The sequence below is a fragment of the Salvia hispanica genome, chromosome 6 (genome assembly GCF_029641045.1).
Source record: "Salvia hispanica isolate PSC_SH4W2 chromosome 6, Shi_PSC_v1, whole genome shotgun sequence".
Classification (NCBI taxonomy): Eukaryota; Viridiplantae; Streptophyta; class Magnoliopsida; order Lamiales; family Lamiaceae; genus Salvia; species Salvia hispanica.
Window position 1 is genome coordinate 47,109,335 of NC_142697.1, and position 19,146 is coordinate 47,128,480.

Here is a 19,146-nt window from a genome sequence, read left to right on the forward strand (position 1 = left end):
AATAACATTTCTTGTACGACTGAAGTATCATTTTAAAAATTAAATATCCCTTCCGTATATTTCGAGAAAAACGAAATTGTATTTCATTGGTGTGTTTTATCCTTGACAAGACAACTATCATCGATCACTTAAATGTCTTTCAATATGAGAAAAAATGATTGTATATAATGCCAACGGAACGTAATCAATTGCTAACTAATTATCAATTTCAAATTGAGACTAATTTTTAACCATTAGATTAGAAGATCTTAGGGTTAATATAATGCCAAGTGTAATATATTTTAAATTTAAATAATTTATTAATTATATTAAAAGGGTATTAATGTCAAATCCTATATGTAGTAATTATAACTAACTACTTTCTCTCTCCTCAAAATCATCTCAAATCTTTAAATTTACATAACTCTCTCAATTTAAATTATTTTTTCGCAAAAAATATATCAAATTAAAGATAATTTAATAAGGATTCCAACGAGATCTCAATTGCATATGTTCCGACGATGTTCGGGTGATGAAATTTGATAAATTATATTTCAATTTTCGTACATGTTGATAAGCAGCTTTTATCAACAAATGCAACAAAAAATCTCAATATATTGTAGACAAAATCTCAATATTATGCATGTCCAATCTCAATAAAAATGTGTTGATATTTTTTTGTCTTTGTATTGATATTCTAATGTCATATTGTTGATATTTGTAATACACAACGTTGATATAAAAAAACGCCCACGAAAATTATCATATGATAACATAATGACGATATTACCCTTTTGTTGATATTTTGTCTACTATTTATTGAGATTTGTGAGCTTTAATCTCATCCACTCATTTTAAAATCCAAGAGTGGAGATTTAGTCTTGATTTTGGATTAGGGTGCTATAAGTATTAGAATAAGACCCTAATGCCAATTATAAATAAGACATTCTAAACATTCTTCATTTGTGGACCCACATTTCATGCACCAGTCACCACCCAAAATATTTCCTCTCCACTCAAAAATACCTTCCTTGGTAGTAGTGACAGCTATCTCCTTCATAAATAATCTCCTTCGTCTTCCTCGTTTGTTTTTACTTTTGCTTTTGCTTTTTCATATCTTAGTTATCTTTTCCAAATCATTTAAAAAAATTTCAAATGTGTTTTTGATCAACATGTTATTCAAACTCGACTGGTCAAAAGTTCGACTAAGAGGTCATGTACGAACTTGATTGAAGTCTCACGAACGTGCTCGATTTACAAGCTCACGAACCAAGTAGTACATACTCGAGATCAAGTTCGGCTCATTTGCTATTGAATTGAGCTATGAACAAACTTTTTTCGAGTCGGTCCCGGAATATCCACCTGTAAAATGAGACAGACTTTAATGTAGAAAGTGATAATGTAGGACAAGATAGTTGAAGCTGAATTTCATAAGATAGTTAGTACAAACACAAGTTGCAAATTAGTGGGGGTGGAGAATGCAATAAGATATAAACAAGTGGGGTGAAAATGTCGTGTAGCTTGATTTTTTTGTGGGCTGAATCTAGGCCATTCGTAAAGTTGGAGGGCCAGCCGGCAATTAAACAAAAAAGAGTTGTAGTTAAAATTGTGACTTGTGAGCCCAAAAATAACATTGAAACTTGAGGAAATACAAGTAAACCAATGCAACAATGTTACAAGAGAGATCTAAATCAAATCATTGTTGTTATGGATTCAAATCTTCCATAAATATCTAGAGGTGGAAATACGTTGCAACCCGACCTTTTTTAGTCGTAACCCGACTTTATATAGTGATGGCCACACATATTAGTGAGCTAGCTAGGTCGGAAACTACCTCCGACCTAACCTTGCACTCCTTTTCCGACTGCTCTCTCCACTGGGGCATTTCCCCGACCCTCCACTTGTCCCTAAGCAAAACCCTTCAAAATGGGAAGCTTCAACTTCCTTCGAGTTCCATTTGCTGGATATGCCATAGGCCTCGTTGCCTGAGGCCGAGGACGATGAGGAGGAGCGTGTTGGGGGTGTAGATGACCGAGATGAGCCAGTGAAGGCATTGATGTCACTCTCAAAGAGCTCATCGAATAGTTCTTGAAGTTCTTCCAATGTCTCGTTCCCACTCTCCTATCATACACAAAACTTTGTTTGAAATCACAACACACTACTTAGTCATGGGTGATTTAGATCATAAATAAAATCCTACCATGAGAAAACCTTATCCATTTGGTCTAATTATTCAAAGTAGGCTTTTCTTATAGAATGAAGACAACAATATTTCATGATCTCAAGTCAAATTTTAAGATTATATAAAAAAAATCACCAAATCATTTTAGAAAAACACCATTGTGCAAAAAACTCACTTGGGATTTTGTTTGGCTCATCATTGTTGTCATCTCATTCAAGAATTCGCCCATTCCCTGCATTAAATATAAGTGCAAAAAAGAATCGATCAAATATCAACTACCTAAATGAAGGGATATTGCAGGAAGAATAAAAAATTTGGTCAAAATTATAATCTATCCAACTTTAAAAATTAGGAAAAAAAACAATGAAGTTTAAATTTGTTGGCAATTATCCGACAACCAAAAAATCTAATCGTCTACGTATAATATATTGTTGATGATTTTAAACCAAACGATGTCATTTTACGTATCATTATTAACTCATCGGTAGTGAAGTCCCGTATGATTTCTCGACTGTTGTATCAAATACAATTTCATAAAAAAAACATCGTAAGATAATTGCAAACAAATACAACCTTTAACGTATTTATAGTATTAAAACTAACAAAAATTGATCATAATGTGTTATTTTTCCAACAAATTGTATTTATGTAAGTTAGATAATTAGATAATAAACATTCCAATCACCACACACCAACCATAATTAAGAATCATGCCCAAAAAATAGCCAAAAGTATCTAGCTAAGAAGGCCATTATTATCCTCTAACAATCTAATTATTGTACTAATTAGGCTCTCTTAATGTTGCCATTAAAGAATTTTATCAAACTCCTTCAACAATGACAAATTGGGACCACATTCTCACTCAAACTTTCTTACAAATTCTTAATTAGATCTCTCATCTCCTCCCTAGCCACCAAAACTAAATTAATACACTAAAACATTTGATTATTATCTATTCAAGCAACTTGCTCCTACCATAAATCATGGAGCAATTTAATTCCCCAAGTCTATATTGAAATCATGGACCTAAAAAAGTACAACATGGGAAGAATCAATCAAGGCATCTCCAACCCCCAAAAAAGTACTCCCTCCGTTCCGTAGCAGATGTCACACTTTCCTTTTTAATTTGTCCCACAAAAGATGTCACATGTCCTATTTTGGAAAAAGCTTCATCTCACATTAATATAAATATACTATTTTCTCTCTCCACATAACACACAAAACAACATCACTTAAAATCTCGTGTCAATCCCCAAGTGTGCCATCTATTATGGGACGAGGGAGTACTGATAAAAGTTAATATTAGAGTCCAAAGATCTCAAGTTTGACAAACAAACAATCACGTGCTTATGCAAGAGTACATTATTATCATCGTCATCATCGCAGTTAAAGACTCCTACATCGTACAAAAACCTCTTGTTGGTGTCTGAAAGCACTGTTTTCCAACATCATCTATGGTAAGTCCACTTGCAAAATTTTCAAGAATTCAAGAAATTTGACCCAAAAAAAAGTATACTTTCAATGATGAAGCAAGTTGTGTTCGAGTTAAAACAATAAAACAACGAATAGAATTAACACATAAGGAAATCCACAAAAATGACTAGTGATCTAAAAAATTGGGCATTCTCTTCAACAAGAATCAAGACCAAAGAATTCAAACATTTGAATCAGAATTCACAAATTCTTAAAAAAAATTGATCAAGATGGCCCATCAAACCACTAACAAAATTTTGTCTTTTCTAACGTGACATCTTTTGTGGGACAAATTAAAAAAAAAGTGTGACATCTATTATAGGACGGTTGAGTACTAAATAACAATACTCCATTCGTCCGCCATTAGAAGTCTCATTTGAGTTTAACACGGGTTTAAATAAATATAAAGAAAAGTGGGTGAAAAAAAATATTGAATATCAAACTCATTTTTATATATTAGTTTTATAATAGAATGTTAGTGGAATGAGTTCGTTGAAAGTGAGGTGTACCTATTATTTATAGTAAAAGTAAATCGGTACTCTTAATGGCCGACGGACTATAATAATAAACCAAGACTCCTGATAGCGGACAGAAGGAATACAATTTACTATTATCTTGAACCAAAACTTGACTTTTATCTTGTCATATCCTATTACCAAACCAGCCATATAAAAATACTAGCTATAAGATGTGTCGAGACATGCAAAAGTAAACTGAAAAAGTGACTACCTTGGTATTACCATAAGGGGAAATTGAAATTCTAACATCTCAACCTAGTACATTTAATTCTGGTACATTTAAATTTCACATATTCGACAACAAATGGATATTTTTTGTTTTTTTCTTTTATCTGTGAAACAGTTGATATCATAGTAATTCTCAAAGTAGAATTAAATTCAAAACTAACACTCATAGCAATTGCAAAGACGTACTAATAAGAATACAAGAGGAAGCGGTAAACAACATACTACTGAACTAATGATCTGAAACAAACAAACAAACAAAAAAATCTCTCAATCGAAAGCCTTCATGTCCTCATTTTTGATCATTTTTGCACCACAGAAATAGTAACAAATGAAGAAGTTGCATAATGCACAGTAAAATCCTTCATGTTCATAATTATCTATTTGACAAATGTCGCAGCGGCGTTTTGTGGTGAGAAGTTGAAAGGTGAGATGGTGTGGATGGGTTTCTGCACTCACTTCATATTCCTGCCCCAACTTCACGTTTCTAAACTCGCCGGATGTAGTTGGAAAGCATTTAGGATGGAAGGATAGATGGCAGGCGCGGCAGTGATACATCCAACTCTTGGGATTCATCTGTGTTTCGCACTGATTGCAGTAGAAATCACCGGGATGGTCGAGAGTGGCGTCGTACGTCAGCAGCAGCTGGTGGTGCTTGTCCCATCTACGGCTGGTGGTTGATGCCGGCAGCACCGCGCATGAAAAGTGCACGATGAAATCACATGTGCTGCTGGAGCACCTGTAGCAATCTCGATGGAGTATGTCTCTGCCACATTCAGCAGCACACGACAAGCGCCGCGTATTCCAATTAGTCACATAATTGAGGAGATGTCGCGGATGAGCTGCATGGTGTATGGTATCCGGCATACAAGCACACTTGATATCAACTTCGAAGCTGCACGTTGCACAAGTGTAAAACAACCCATTCATTTCATACTTACAGATGCTGCAACGACGACATTTCCAAGGCTGGAATTTGTTACAGGATCGGAGGTGTAGGGGGTGATTATCAAGGTGGAGTGGTAGAGAGAGGAGGTGAGGCGGCAAGTGAAAGCAGGCCAGGTGAAGATTGTATTTGCATTCACTACAACTCATGTAGTAAAACTTATTAGTTGATGATATAGGAGTGATGCACCCATTACATATCAATTCCGATCTCACTCCATAATTCTCCTCCTCTTCTTCTTCTTCTTCTTCTTGGCTTCGATTGCCAGATGAGACTAAAGTGAGTTGATGTTGGTGATGAAGAAACTCATAGTGTTTCACATTCACTAACTCATCAACATTATTAGGTATGGCAATGGGTGGTATCAATGTTTCTCCTCCGGCTTGTCTCATCACAAAAGGTGTAATGAGTTCCTCAGCCACCTTATTTGTCGGAAGATGGATTATGTCTTTCCCAATATTTCTGGTCAACATAATAAACACAGCACTATAGTTAAGAAAAAGGAGAGGATAATCTAATAGGGATAATAGCTGAAACATAGTACATCAATTATAGGGATATCCCACACAAATATACATGAATTTTAGCGTGTAGTTAACTTCACACACAAATCATATTTCGCCTAAACTAAATCTAATTCCAATGTGACATTTCGGAATGTCCAAAACTATGTGTTTTGGTCTGAGGTGGCATGCCAGAATATCTAGCCAGAATATAAAAAAATTCACCTAATTAATCATTAAAACCTAAAAATACAGTATAGTAGCACATACTCAGTGATGCGAGGTTGCTTGTTGAAGGCGCACTTGATGTGGACAATAAATCTGCAAATTTGACAATGATATATCCAAGTTTTGGATAGAAAGGATTTGTTGCATAGATCACATTTGTAGCGAAATTTTATATATTCTAGTGGGACATGATAAGACAGAGTAAGAGAGTGATGATGGTCTTCCCTTTTCAAGTTCTGAGGCAAGGAAGCACATTTCTCATGGACCAAATACTGGCAAGCATCTGCAGTGCATGTGTAGGAACTCCCTCTGCGTGTGGTTCCGCAAGCATCGCACTTGAAGGAACACCTTTTCCTCAACAACTTCAATTTATGGTCAGGATGACTTGAATGATCTATGATGTCGCTCCGTTGCTCATCATGATCGCCTGTTGCATCGATCATGCCACTAGCTTGTGCGCATCTCAGGTGCATCTGGATGGTACATAGGCGAGACAGCTCGCTGAAGGAACATGCGATGTGGACAATATATCTGCAGAGTCGACAATGATATATCCAGTGGTCGGGTAACAATGATTTGGTGCATACATCACATTTGTAGCCATTGTCAATATATTCTTGTGGGACTTGAAAAGAGAGAGAAAGATAGTGATGATGTTCTTCCCCACGCATGGTGAGAGGCAACAAAGCACATCTATGGTGGATCAGATATCCACAAGCATCTATGGTGCACATGAAGGAACTCCCTCTGCGTGTGGTGCCACAGGCATTGCAGTTGAGGTAATACCTTCTCTTCGTCAGCTTCAACGGATGAATGGGGTGACTTGGATGTTCCAAGTTGCCCCAGTATCCGTCCTCCTCCTCATAATCACCATCACTGTCGTCTTCACCCGTTGTTGCATTAATCATGGCATCCATCTGGGAGGTACATCTGTAGCCAATGGACCGAATAATCTGTTTACAGATGTCACATCTTTTAGAGTGTAAAGATGTTGTTGGATGAGGATGTGCCGAGGGTGGTGCAACGGATGCTGTATCTCTCTCGCCATCGCTGCACAATCTTCGTGTAATAAGTTTGAATACTCACATCCCTCAATGCTGCATCCATAAGCATGCTCTCCGCTGCTAAACCGCTCTTCACACCCATAACAGTATTCTCCTTCGCGAGTTTTCACCAAACTAAGTGGATGCTCGTGGCTCCAGTGAAGCACCATCTCCCTCTCATCCCCCTCTATCTCCTTCCAGGTCTCCCTCATTTTTCCTTTTTTTATTTCCATCTCAAATACTACTATCTCCTTTCCTTTCTCACTCATTTTTCTTTCTCTTTTTTTTTTCCCCTCTCACTCTATCTCTGTGTGTGGCTGTCTACTCAAATCACACGTCTCTATATATATAGACTGTTTGTTACCAAACTAGTAATTCATTCAATCAATCTCCTTTTCCTTTTCCTTTTCCTTTTCCTTTTTCTTTTTCTTTTCTTTTTCTTTCTTAACGTTTTATTTAACTTCGAGTGATAACTATTGACATATCAATGCACAGATTCTAGCAGCGCAACTTCATTTTCAGATATTGGTCTTTAATGTTATAAATTTTGGTTGAATTTTGGTATGTTCCTAAACTTTAATACTTCTCGAATAGGAGTCCCGTTTTTCCATTTTAGTCCGTCCGCGAATATGAGTCTCAGTTTATTTTTACCATAAATAGTAATAATGTCCCACCTTCCACTAACTCATTCCATTAATATTTCATTTAAAGCCAATATAAACAAGTGGGACTCATATTCCACTAACTTTTTTCCATCCACTTTTCTTAACAATTCTTAAAAATCGTGTCGCCCATAAATGGGACTCCTAATGACAGACGGGGGGAGTATTAGTCTAGCATGTGCGTAGATTCTCGGAGAGGATCTCCTAATCCACTCCTACTCCACCTCTCACAATGCAATAGAATAATATTATAATTATGACCAATTTTAACAAGTGATGGTGGATTATTTTATTGAATTGTGAGAGGTGGAGTAGGAGTGGAGTAGGAGATCCTCTCCGAGAGATTCTATGCCCTTTGTCTTTTGCTTTTCCAATATAATTATATTTTCATAATGTTTAAAACTATGAAAAATAAAGAAAATTTCTTTTCTTTTCTTTTTTTCTTTCTCTTTCTTCTTTAGCTTTTGGTATAAGTCCATAACATTCATTAGAGGAAAAATTTAAAAAGATTATGCTATACCCCATTGTAATATTATTTCTTATAATAATTTGATATCAAAAACTAAACATATAAAACAAAATAAATATAACTAGACGTACATCAAATGGATAATGTTCCTATAAGATAGCATATCATTTATTCCTAAATACATGAGCTATCAATTACACTGCAAACTCCTACAAAGAAAGGGACAATAAGCATGTATTTACTTGGGCCTAGGTATGGTGGTCCACATTTTAAGAATTGGAAGTTCATTAACTATTCCATATTCTTAAAATAATTCTATTAAAAGTATATAGTTCAATTACCTTCTGTTAGTAACTAATATGGATGATATACTCGATTATGCAAGAAATTGAGAATCTGAAAGAGCTGCGAGTGATATTAACTACTTCCTCCGTCCAGAATAATTTGTCCCAGTTTTCCATTTGGGTCCGTCCCACATAATTTGTCTCATTTCACTTTTACCATTTTTGTAGTGGACCCCATATTCCACTAACTCATTCCTACTCACATTTTATTATAAAACTAACATATAAAGGTAGGACTCACATTCCACTAACTTTTTCAACCCACTTTTCATTACAATTCTTAAAACTCGTGCCCGGTCAAAGTGACCCGAATTATCCAGGACGGAGGGAGTATTAAGATTATGGTCAAGTGATATTTCCTTCTCAACTACTACTATCTCCTTTCCTTTCTCACTCATTTTTCCTCCTTTTAATTTCCTTTTACTCTGTTTATCTATATATAGACACTGAGATTGTTTGTTACTAAATCATACTAATAACAAACTAGTTATTCATTCAATCAATCTTCTTTTCCTTTTTCTTTTTCTTTTTCTTTTTTCTTTTTCTTTTTCTTTTTTTTTTCTTTTCCAACATAATTATGTTTTCATTTCTTTTGATTCAACTTTGAGTGATACTCCCTCCGTCCCGGATAATTCGACTCATTTTGACCGGTCACGAGTTTTAAGAAATGTAATGAAAAGTGAGTTGAAAAAATTAGTGGGACGTGGGTCCTACTTTTATATATTAGTTTTATAATAAAATATATGTAGGATTGCGTTAGTGGAATATGGGGTCCACTACCAAAAATGGTAAAAGTTAAATTGGTCAAATTATTTGGGACGGACTAAAATGAAATACTGGGTCAAATATCTGGGACAGAGGGAGTAATTGATATATCAATGCACAAGTTCACAATTTTTTTAAGGGATATTGGTATCTTCACCAATTTTAAAATTGGTCTAAAACATCATAAACATTACATTCCTTTTGTTAGTTTCTCATGCCAAGTAAATCACCATATATATTCGACTAACGTATTTGAATTTTTTTTAATTAAGTGGTCTAACTTGTAGTTAAAATTGAGCCCAAAAATAACAACGTTGAAACTTGAGGAAATACAAGAAAACCAATGCAACAATGTTACAAGAGAGATCTAATCAAATCATTGTTGTTATGGATTCAAATCTTCCATAAATATCTAGAGGTGGAAATAGGTTGCAACCCGACCTTTTTTAGTCGTAACCCGACTTTATATAGTGATGGCCACACATATTAGTGAGCTAGCTAGGTCGGAAACTACCTCCGACCTAACCTTGCACTCCTTTTCCGACTGCTCTCTCCACTAGGGCGCTTCCCCGACCCTCCACCTGTCCCTAAGCAAAATCCTTCAAAATGGGAAGCTTCAGCTTCCTTCGAGTCCCATTTGCTGGATACGCCATAGGCCTCGTTGCCTGAGGCTGAGGACGATGAGGAGGAGCGCGTTGGGGGCGTAGATGACCGAGATGAGCCAGCGAAGGCATTGATGTCACTCTCGAAGAGCTCATCGAATAGTTCTTGAAGTTCTTCCAATGTCTCGTTCCCACTCTCCTACCATACACAAAACTTTGTTTGAAATCACAACACACTACTTAGTCATGGGTGATTTAGGTCATAAATAAAATCCTACCATGAGAAAACCTTATCCATTTAGTCCAATTATTCAAGTCAAATTTTAAGATTAAAGAAAAAATCACCAAATCATTGTAGAATAAAACCATTGGGGATAGAACTTACTTGGGATTTTGTTTGGCTCATCATTGTTGTCATCTCATTCAAGAATTCACCCATTCCCTGCATTAAATATAAGTGCACAAAAAGAATTGATCACCTATATCAACTATTTAAATGAAGGGACATTGCCGGAAGAATAAAGAAATTTGGTCATAATTATAATCTATCCAATAACTTTAAAAATCACCCAAGAAAATAATGGAGTTTAAATTTATTGGCAATTATCCTATAACGAAAAAAATCTAATTGTCTATATACTAATATACTATTGATGAGTTTCAACCAAATGATGTCATTTTCGGTATCATTGTTTAACTCATCGGTGGTGAAAATCTTGTACAATTTCTCGAATATCATATTAAATACATTTTGATAAAAAAAAATATAGTTAGATAATTGTGAACAAATACAACCTTAAACGTTTTTATAGTATCAAAACTAACAAAAATTTATCAAAATTCATGATTTTTCATCAAATTATATTTATGTAAGTTAGACAATAATCATTCCAATCACCACACACCAACCATAATTAAGAATCATGCCCAAAAAATAGCCAAAAGTATCTAGGTAAAAAGGCCATTATCATCCTCTAACAATCTAATTACTGAACTAATTAGGCTCTCTTCATGTTGCCATTAAAGAATTCTATCAAACTCCTTCAACAATGACAAATTGGGACCACATTCTCACTCAAACTTTCTTACAAATTCTTAATTAGATATCTCATCTCCTCCCTAGCCACTAAAACCACTAAAACATTTGATTATTATCTATTCAAGCAACTTGCTCCTACCATAAATCATGGAGTAATTGATTTTCCCAAGTCTATATATTGAAATCATGGACCTAAAAAAGTAGTACAACATAGGAAGAATCAATCAAGGCATCTCGACGCCCAAAAAATTACTAATAAAGTTAATGTTTGAGGCCAAAGATCTCATGTTTGATAAACAAATAGTCACGTGTTTATGAGACTTACATTATTATCGTCGTCATCATCGCAGTCATAGACTCCTACATCGTACAAAAACCTCTTGTTGGTGTCTGAAAGCACTGTTTTCCAACAACATCATATGGTAAGTCCACTTGCAAAATTTTCAAGAATTCAAGAAATTTGACAAAATAAAAAAAACAAGTACACTTTCAATGATGAAGCAAGTTGTTTTTTAGTTAAAACAGAGAATAGAAACTACTCACCAACACATCAACACAAAAGGAAATCCACAAAAATGACTAGTGATCTAAAAAATTGGGCATTCTCTGCAACAAGAATCAAGACCAAAGAATTCAAACATTTGAATTAGAATTCACAAATTCTTATAAAAATTGATCAAGATGGCCCACCAAACCACTAGCAAAATTTTTGTTCTAATTTGACCTATTTTTTTATTATGATCAAGAGCCTGTCTTTTCTTTGAATGAACAGAAATAAAGAAAATTTAAGTATTTTTTTACCTGAATATGCTTGCTGAATAGCTTGAAATTTCTTCTTTGCCTCATCTAAATACTTTGATTTCCCTGAAGCAGAGAATCTATCTGGATGCCATTTCTATCACCAAAAAAAAGACATGAATTTTCACAAAATTCAACTCATTCCCAGATTAAAAGTTTTGATTTTGAAGAGAAATCACTTCAAACTAAACTGTCTCTGTCTCAGTGATTTGACATTCAATTCTTCATCAAGAAAGATCACATTTTTATCATTAAACTGTGGAAATATCACATTCATCTCAACATCAAAAAACAGTTCAAAACCACTCCAAAACAATATAAATCACAACAAATTTACTATGCTTTTCAGTTCTTCAATCCATAATCAGGTAAAGATCACATTTTTATCATCAAACTGAGGAAATATCACACTTTTAAATTAATCACAACAAATTGAGTATTTTTCAGTTTGTCTTTTGATCTTCATGTACAACACTTTCAATGCTACTACAATTCTGAGTAAAATCACATTTTTATCTTACAAAAACAGTTCAAAACCACTCCCAGCAACCTCAATCCCGACAAATTTACGGTCTTTTTAGTTTGATTTGCTTAAATTAAACACACACACATATACACACAATTATAAGAGAAAAAATAGGACTTGTAAATTTGTGATTCTAACCAGAGCAAGTTTCTTGTAGGCATGCCGTAGCTCAGCTGATGTGCATTCCTTCTTCAACTCCAAAACAGCATAAAAATCACAGCTTTTATCTTCTTCGCCAGCCATTTCATCGATCAAGCTCAAAAACCAAAATAATCACTCACAAAAGAGATTAAAAATACAATCTTTTTCTTGTTCCAACGCACCCTTTTCCTGCAAATGTGTGAGTGAATTGTGATTATGATGAATATATAGTAGAAAGTGTACGTACACAACTACTCAAGTATTATACGTATACTTCTCAATAAATACTAAAAGGCCATTTGCAAGTGTTGCAGAGAGAAACATCAATCTCTCTCTCTATTTAGAAGTCTCCAGAAGCAGAGTAGTGTGTATATATACTAATATAATACTACGTTAATGTCATGTTCAATTCCAAGAAAACAAATGCTAAAATATGGTTAGTTTAAAATATTTTGGGGTGGTGTCTTTGATAAGGATTTGTTGGGTTGAAATGGTTAAACGGCTTGGATTGAATGTTGAAGTAGATATTTTATAGGGTCTGTCACACTCTCCAGAAACTTCTATTGCATTTTTTTCTATTCTAGTTTGTGGCCTATGGATGGGAAAGGAGACTTTGGAGGAGTTCTAAAGCTCCCCCAAATTAAGACAGTGGATGCAACCATAGAATTCTATTGTTAAGGGTGAGAAATCAACTATTGTTGAAGTAATGAATTTCATTCAAGAATAAAAATCCAATCTTTCATTCATCAAAGAGGTGGTGAAGATGTTATGGTTTTCTCTCCTACTTTCCATATTCTGTGACCAACCTCTAGAATTAATCATTGAAATTTCACTTCATATCTTTACATAATCTCCAATTGAAGAAGAGAAACGACTTAACAACTAACACATACAACTCAAAAATATCTTGTTTTGGCTCATGAAAATTGTCTCTCAACATCATGAAGATACTCAACTGTAGTGAAACCCCACTTCGATTGGCTAGCAACAACTTCAACTTGTGTTGTGTTAGAAACTGATGTGGTCCAAATTCCAAATGCGGGGATCACGTGACAAACAGATGCGACTCACGTGCCTCTAACAAAAATTAGCTATTTCAGCAATCAAAGACAAAGGAAGAAAATTGTAGTATCCACAAAGAATAAACCCCACTGGCCTTTTTCACTGTATGTAATTAGAAACCACTCAATTTTGATATTTCTTCACAAGGCAGAGATTCAAAATAGCAGTTAGTAAGAACAAAACTGAATTGTGTCTATTCTGTCTCATCGCCAGCAACCAGAAATGGACTAACTCAACGTTCTGAGAGCTTTGATCCAGTCTATCTCGACTCGAAAATCACCTGGGCCGGTGACGGAGCCTGGGATTCCGCCTTCTGCGTTCAGCGAGAGAGACATGCCAACTACACGAGATGGGTTCATCTCGAGCTCTGCATCTATCACATTGCCCCGCCATGTTGGTAGATATCGAGCAAGGGGGATCTGATCATGGATTGGAAAACAGTCGTTGATTAGTAAGAGAGTTGAGTTTCTGATTGCTCGTGTACAAGAATACGGATGTTTCTGTTTCATGTTCTTCAATACCGCAAAGTACTCTCTTGACAAAAAAATAGTTCCATTAGGGAAGCGAAAACACTATTGCGGAAAGAAGAAAATCGTTAAATTTTCAATTTCAAATTATTTGGAAGGAATAATATATGCTTGCAAGGTTTTCATTAAGATAAAATGATCCTCATCTCTCTAAGTTTAGTTATCTACTTGAGAGGCGCTCATGAGAGAGAGAGGGAGACTTGCCTTGGCAATGTACCAGTTGTCCTTAGGCACATAAACAAATGCCTGCCACGAGTTATCTTCTTGTTGTCCCGGAGAATTCACCCAATTCTCTGTATAAATCTGCATAGAAGTTCGATTTATCCTCGATTAGCTCGTTCCATTCATATAAGAATCATTAAAACAGCATATGACTGAATTCAACTCACTTAAGGCATCAAAGAAAAAATCTTCTTCGATCTCTCCAAAGTTCATAACAGGGTCAAATTACTCACAGTGGAAATGTAGCATCGCCCATCTCCTTTAACTTTTAGAGCCAACGTGTCATACCCATCAAGATCGATGAAGCCATCAAACTGCAAACAAGTGAAATGTGAAGCTAGTGATATACAGAAAACTTTCAAGGGCAAATCTATGTTAAGCATATTCATTCTAACTTTTGCAATACAACAATCATTGGGTGCAAATGTAGATAAAGCCGAATACTAGTGTTATAAGAATCATTTTGAATAAAGAGAGTTTAAGGATATCTAACTGATAAGTGCTGCATGATCTCTATTTCTCGAGCACAGTTTGCCATTTACCTTCTTAGATCTCATTCCACAGAATCCGCTTCTACTTATATTCCACTTAGTACCTTCGCTGACATCCAAGGAAAGGTTTCCAGAGAATACACCTATGAGACGAAGTAGATTTAGACGAAGTACCATCTGAAATAGTATGAGATTTGAAAAGGTGGAGGAGTAACTTATAAATACTGATCATATATAACAAGTTTTCATGATAAAAAAAACAAGTCTCGTACAAACAAATACAAGACACAATAAGAAGATTCAAGTTTTCATTGATACATGAACAGGAAACTGACGATGCCCCACCACCCAATTAAGAGAATTTGAATGCTCAAAACAGTACTATTTCTGTGAAAACTAATATGAGTCGATCGCATGAGAAAGTTAAAATTTCACTAACCAGTGCCACTTGATCCATTGGTGGACTCTTGTATCTGCAGCGAAGCTGACGACAAACCTGAAAAAGTAAAGCCCGACGTTTAAAGATTCTCACTCGCACCTATCATTTCCCTTATTCCTATTCTAACTTTTTCAATTTTCAGCAGAAGTCTTTCATACATACTGCTCACTATGAACATACATATCATTGATCGGACAAAGCTAATAAAACTATCATTTTTAACTGAGCATCGAAATTTCTAACGCTGATACCATTAAATTCGGAATCTGCATACAAATGCCATCGCTTTAGCTCCTCCTTCGAGTCAAACTTAAAGATGTATCGTTCGCTCGGAGGAAGCAAGTCTTCAGGTCTCCACAAAAGAGCTGCAACACAATAGAAAACCATATGGCAAGAAATTACGATGTATTCAACTCGATTCTTCATATACTCAAAGATAACTACGAGCGCCATACTACCTAAAAACGCGCGTATAATTCTGATTATTTCCTTTCTAACCACCCTCCTCACAACCCCCACATCATCAACAAACATTGATTTTTCTAAATTTCCTCTTTTTGAAACTCCATAGTTCCCTGCAACAACTATAACTTTAAAACCAATATACTGACTATATGTTTTCATTAATACTTAAAAATGCATAAATTGACATAAAAAGCTCGCGTTATATTCATTCATCTTCTGAAACCAGCTGAGCAAACAAATCTATAATGCGAATAACTAAGCAAAAACACCTCAAAGAAAATGAAAATAACAATATCAAACTCGTTTGCTGACGAAGAAAGGCAAATTGAATAGAAAAAATACCTCTTTTAGTAGCATTAACGGAAGCTTGCCACAATCCACGAAACCTAGACATCTTCTCGATTATTTTATCGCGAATTCTGAAATCGAACAAAATTCAGTTCAAGCATAACATCAATCCGCGTGATCTGAGCTGCGAAAACAGAAGAAGAAAAGGAATTACCTGTGATGGAATTCGAAGTCGAGGAAGAAATTTGATTCTATTTTCACTGATTCCGAGTGCAGTTCGAGCTGAAGTTTGAGAGGATCATCTAAACGGCGTCGTTAGAAACAATTTCTTTATCTGTATATTTCTCTTCTTAATTGTTACTACTATTTTCTTTTTGTGTTTTCTACTGGTGGTCGTAGAGTACTAAATTTGGAATATTCAATTTTTTTTTTTGCTACATTAATATAACAATGGAATTAATTTAATTTTAAGTGTTTAGATTTCAATATAAAGTGTTAAATGCCTTAAAATATGTAGTAGTAATATACAACTTTTTTATCGCTTTATTCATTTGTTTTGTCCTACTACATGCTAAAGTCTCAAATTGGTCTAATATATTTGTTCCAAAATAAATTGATTTTACCCATTAAATATATTACCTTCTAGTCCTAAATAATGGAGAGAGAGAGAGAAATAGTAATTAAAATATTGTTAGTGGAAAATTGATCTCATCTTAGAAAGAAGGGATTTTCTAAAATTCAAAAATGTATATTTTTGTGAGATGAAATAAAAAAGAAAATAGTGCATATTTTTATGGGACCGAGGAAGTACTATATTTTGATTCATATTTTAATGATTTCATCAAAAATTAACGAACAACTACATTTTAGCTTGATTAATGAGTTAAATATAAATCAAAAGGACCAAAACCCACACACTTAAAATTAAACATCCTAAAATAAAATAGAAAAAAGTTTAAATCAACACATAATAACCTTTACCCACCAATGCCATTACTTAATTACTCTATAGAAGTAATATCTAAACAAGAGAAAATTAATTCATGAATATTTGAGGCACACTAAAATGAATAAATGATGACAATTATTCAGAGTTAAAATAAAGATTCGAATTACCAAAAAATTATTTTCTTTAGCTTTTGAGTTTATACATTAATTAGAGATCAAATTCTTCTTAATCTTTTTGGCAGCTCCTCCGAATCCATTCCTTAAATACCATGAAACTTTCTTCACATATAATTTAATTTAAACAAAATGCACACAAATATTCATCCCATAAATAAATAATCCATATAATTCTGAATAAAATGCACACAAATATTCATCCCATAAATAAATAATTTGCACACAAATAATAACGCGTAGTTATCATTAACTAATCATTAACTAATATGGATCCAAATTCCCTCACTCGGAATATCTCTATGAACCACAAACAAAAGGTAATACCCACCCGGTGCAAAATTACCCGAACCCGGCATCGTGACCCGAACTTGATACTTGAATCTCCCGACCGCCTTCACATCCCAACCGTCGAGAATCAGCAGCCTCTGATTCATCGAGAACGAATGAGTCGCAAACGCCGGCGCAATCATCGTCACCATGATTTCACTCTCCACCACCCGACCCGACCCGACGCTGAACCGGATCATGACATCCTGCCCGTACCCGGCGTAGGATCCGGATACGGGCGAGAGGATCCGCGGCCGGAGATACCCGAGCTGCGGATCCAGATAAGGCGGTGAAAACGACTCGAGAGTTAAATCCGTCGGAAACAGCACGTCGGTGAAGTTGTAGAACTCGTGAGGATTGCTCCCGCCGACGATGACTCGGCCGTCGCGGAGTAGTATGGCGGAGGAGTGGTACATTCTGGGGGTCGAGGTCGGGTTCTGGACCTCGAACCTCGAACCGGGTTGGTTCTCTGGGTAGTAGAGAACCGGCGAGAGAACTGGGCCGCGGCCCAGTTCCCAGGCCGCGGTGCCAGAGGCGGCACCGTTGATGATCAGGACGTTTCCGTCCGGGAGCAACAGCATGTCGCCCATGACCCGGGACAGCGGCATGGTCTCCATGGCCCAGTGCGGGTCCGGGTCGTTGATCCGGATCCTCCCGCACGTGTTGAGGGCTTCTACGAAATCGCGATTGTTGTATGCGCTTTCGTAGGAGCCTGTGGGGGCGCCCCCGCAGACCAGGACCTCTGCAGTACTGCTGCTGTTCAGTGGGAGCAGTACTGCAGAGCCTGTGCTGGGGTAGTTCCTGGGGTCCCCACCGGGTAGGGTGGGGTAGGTGCGGATGACCCTGGAGTTGGTGTGGTTGAACAGTATGGCGCGATTGTTGGCGAAAATGAATAAGTTACCGTCGGTATTTAAGAGGACAAAGGGGTAGAGGTTGTTTTCTTTACCAGACTGGAAGGTCTGGTAAAGAAAGGGGAGGTTGTAGGAGCCCTCCCCCGCGGTTTTTTTGGGGTAGAACTCGTAGTTGAACTTGTCGCGGCCGCCAACTATGATCTGGCGGCCGTCTGGCAGGATTTGGCTGGTGGCGTACCACCTTCTCTGAGAGAGTGCCTTTGTGGTTTCTTGCCAGTTGCATGAGCTGTTGTTGTTGTCGTCGTTTTTGCCGGTGCAGGGTTTGAAGAGGCGGACGGCATGGTCGCCTCGCCCGTTTCCACCTGTCTGGACTAGGGTGCCGTCCGGGAGGACGGCGCCCGAGGAGCACCAGATGTTGGTGGAGAGGGTGAGGGGGCGGACGGAGTTGGAGGCGACGTCGTACTCGACGGAGTGGGCGGTGCAGTCGAGGCGGGAAGGGGGGTCGTCGGGGTCGTGGACGCATTCGCCGTTCGGGAGGGAGATGTTGGAGGAGCCGAAATTTGTGCGGTCGAACATGACGACGCGGTCTGTGTGGAGGAGCTGCATGTGCATGGCGGAGATGCCGAGGTTGGAGAGGAGTAGGTCCCACCTGCCCCCGCCCCCGGCCGCCGCGAGGGCGGGCCAAAGGGGAAGGCAAAGGAGGAAGAGGCAAAGAGGAAGGAAGGGTGGAGTCATGTTGGAATAATGGGAGAATTGTGGTCACGGTGGGATCATTTATAGAGCGGCTTTACCCTAAAATCTAATTTCACATGGAAATAAGTTATTTTATTAACAAATCAAAATCTAATTATACATGGAAAAAGATTATAGGTAACTAAGGTAAGACTAAACAATATTAATATGCAT

At 36.7% G+C, this 19,146-nt stretch overlaps 4 protein-coding genes and 1 pseudogene across 6 annotated transcripts; all 5 read right to left on the reverse strand.

Moving 5' to 3' along the window:
• Positions 1 to 1,573: 1,573 nt before the first annotated feature.
• Positions 1,574 to 3,597, reverse strand: LOC125203644 (uncharacterized). The gene is made up of 3 exons (XM_048102036.2): positions 3,523 to 3,597; positions 2,337 to 2,393; positions 1,574 to 2,100 (listed from the first exon to the last, which is right to left on the reverse strand). The coding sequence occupies exons 2-3, from the start codon at positions 2,388 to 2,390 to the stop codon at positions 1,810 to 1,812; spliced, it is 345 nt and encodes a 114-aa protein (XP_047957993.1). The 5' UTR covers positions 2,391 to 2,393; positions 3,523 to 3,597; the 3' UTR covers positions 1,574 to 1,809.
• Positions 3,598 to 4,548: 951 nt separating this feature from the next.
• LOC125208162 (uncharacterized) lies at positions 4,549 to 7,395 on the reverse strand. The gene is made up of 2 exons (XM_048107738.2): positions 6,097 to 7,395; positions 4,549 to 5,785 (listed from the first exon to the last, which is right to left on the reverse strand). Exons 1-2 carry the CDS (start codon positions 6,969 to 6,971, stop codon positions 4,648 to 4,650), a joined length of 2,013 nt encoding a protein of 670 aa, XP_047963695.1. The 5' UTR covers positions 6,972 to 7,395; the 3' UTR covers positions 4,549 to 4,647.
• Positions 7,396 to 9,643: 2,248 nt separating this feature from the next.
• Positions 9,644 to 13,494, reverse strand: LOC125207715 (uncharacterized). 2 transcript variants are annotated; one of them, XM_089062030.1, is made up of 6 exons: positions 13,400 to 13,494; positions 12,441 to 12,632; positions 11,780 to 11,873; positions 11,304 to 11,377; positions 10,325 to 10,381; positions 9,644 to 10,138 (listed from the first exon to the last, which is right to left on the reverse strand). In XM_089062030.1, exons 2-6 carry the CDS (start codon positions 12,543 to 12,545, stop codon positions 9,848 to 9,850), a joined length of 621 nt encoding a protein of 206 aa, XP_088918156.1. In that variant the 5' UTR covers positions 12,546 to 12,632; positions 13,400 to 13,494; the 3' UTR covers positions 9,644 to 9,847. The 2 variants fall into 2 exon arrangements, with proteins under 2 accessions (XP_088918156.1, XP_088918155.1); XM_089062029.1 differs by lacking the exon at positions 13,400 to 13,494 and adding an exon at positions 12,718 to 13,051.
• Positions 13,495 to 13,580: 86 nt separating this feature from the next.
• LOC125207366 (putative complex I intermediate-associated protein 30) lies at positions 13,581 to 16,279 on the reverse strand. Of its 2 annotated transcripts, XM_048106667.2 has the most exons (9): positions 16,152 to 16,279; positions 15,992 to 16,068; positions 15,643 to 15,759; positions 15,436 to 15,549; positions 15,185 to 15,241; positions 14,797 to 14,888; positions 14,488 to 14,568; positions 14,237 to 14,335; positions 13,581 to 13,924 (listed from the first exon to the last, which is right to left on the reverse strand). In XM_048106667.2, the coding sequence occupies exons 2-9, from the start codon at positions 16,041 to 16,043 to the stop codon at positions 13,733 to 13,735; spliced, it is 804 nt and encodes a 267-aa protein (XP_047962624.1). In that variant the 5' UTR covers positions 16,044 to 16,068; positions 16,152 to 16,279; the 3' UTR covers positions 13,581 to 13,732. The 2 variants fall into 2 exon arrangements, with proteins under 2 accessions (XP_047962624.1, XP_047962625.1); XM_048106668.2 differs by lacking the exon at positions 15,643 to 15,759.
• A 1,040-nt stretch (positions 16,280 to 17,319) lies between these two features.
• Positions 17,320 to 18,975, reverse strand: LOC125203714 (aldehyde oxidase GLOX1 pseudogene; annotated as a pseudogene).
• Between the last annotated feature and the right edge of the window lie 171 nt (positions 18,976 to 19,146).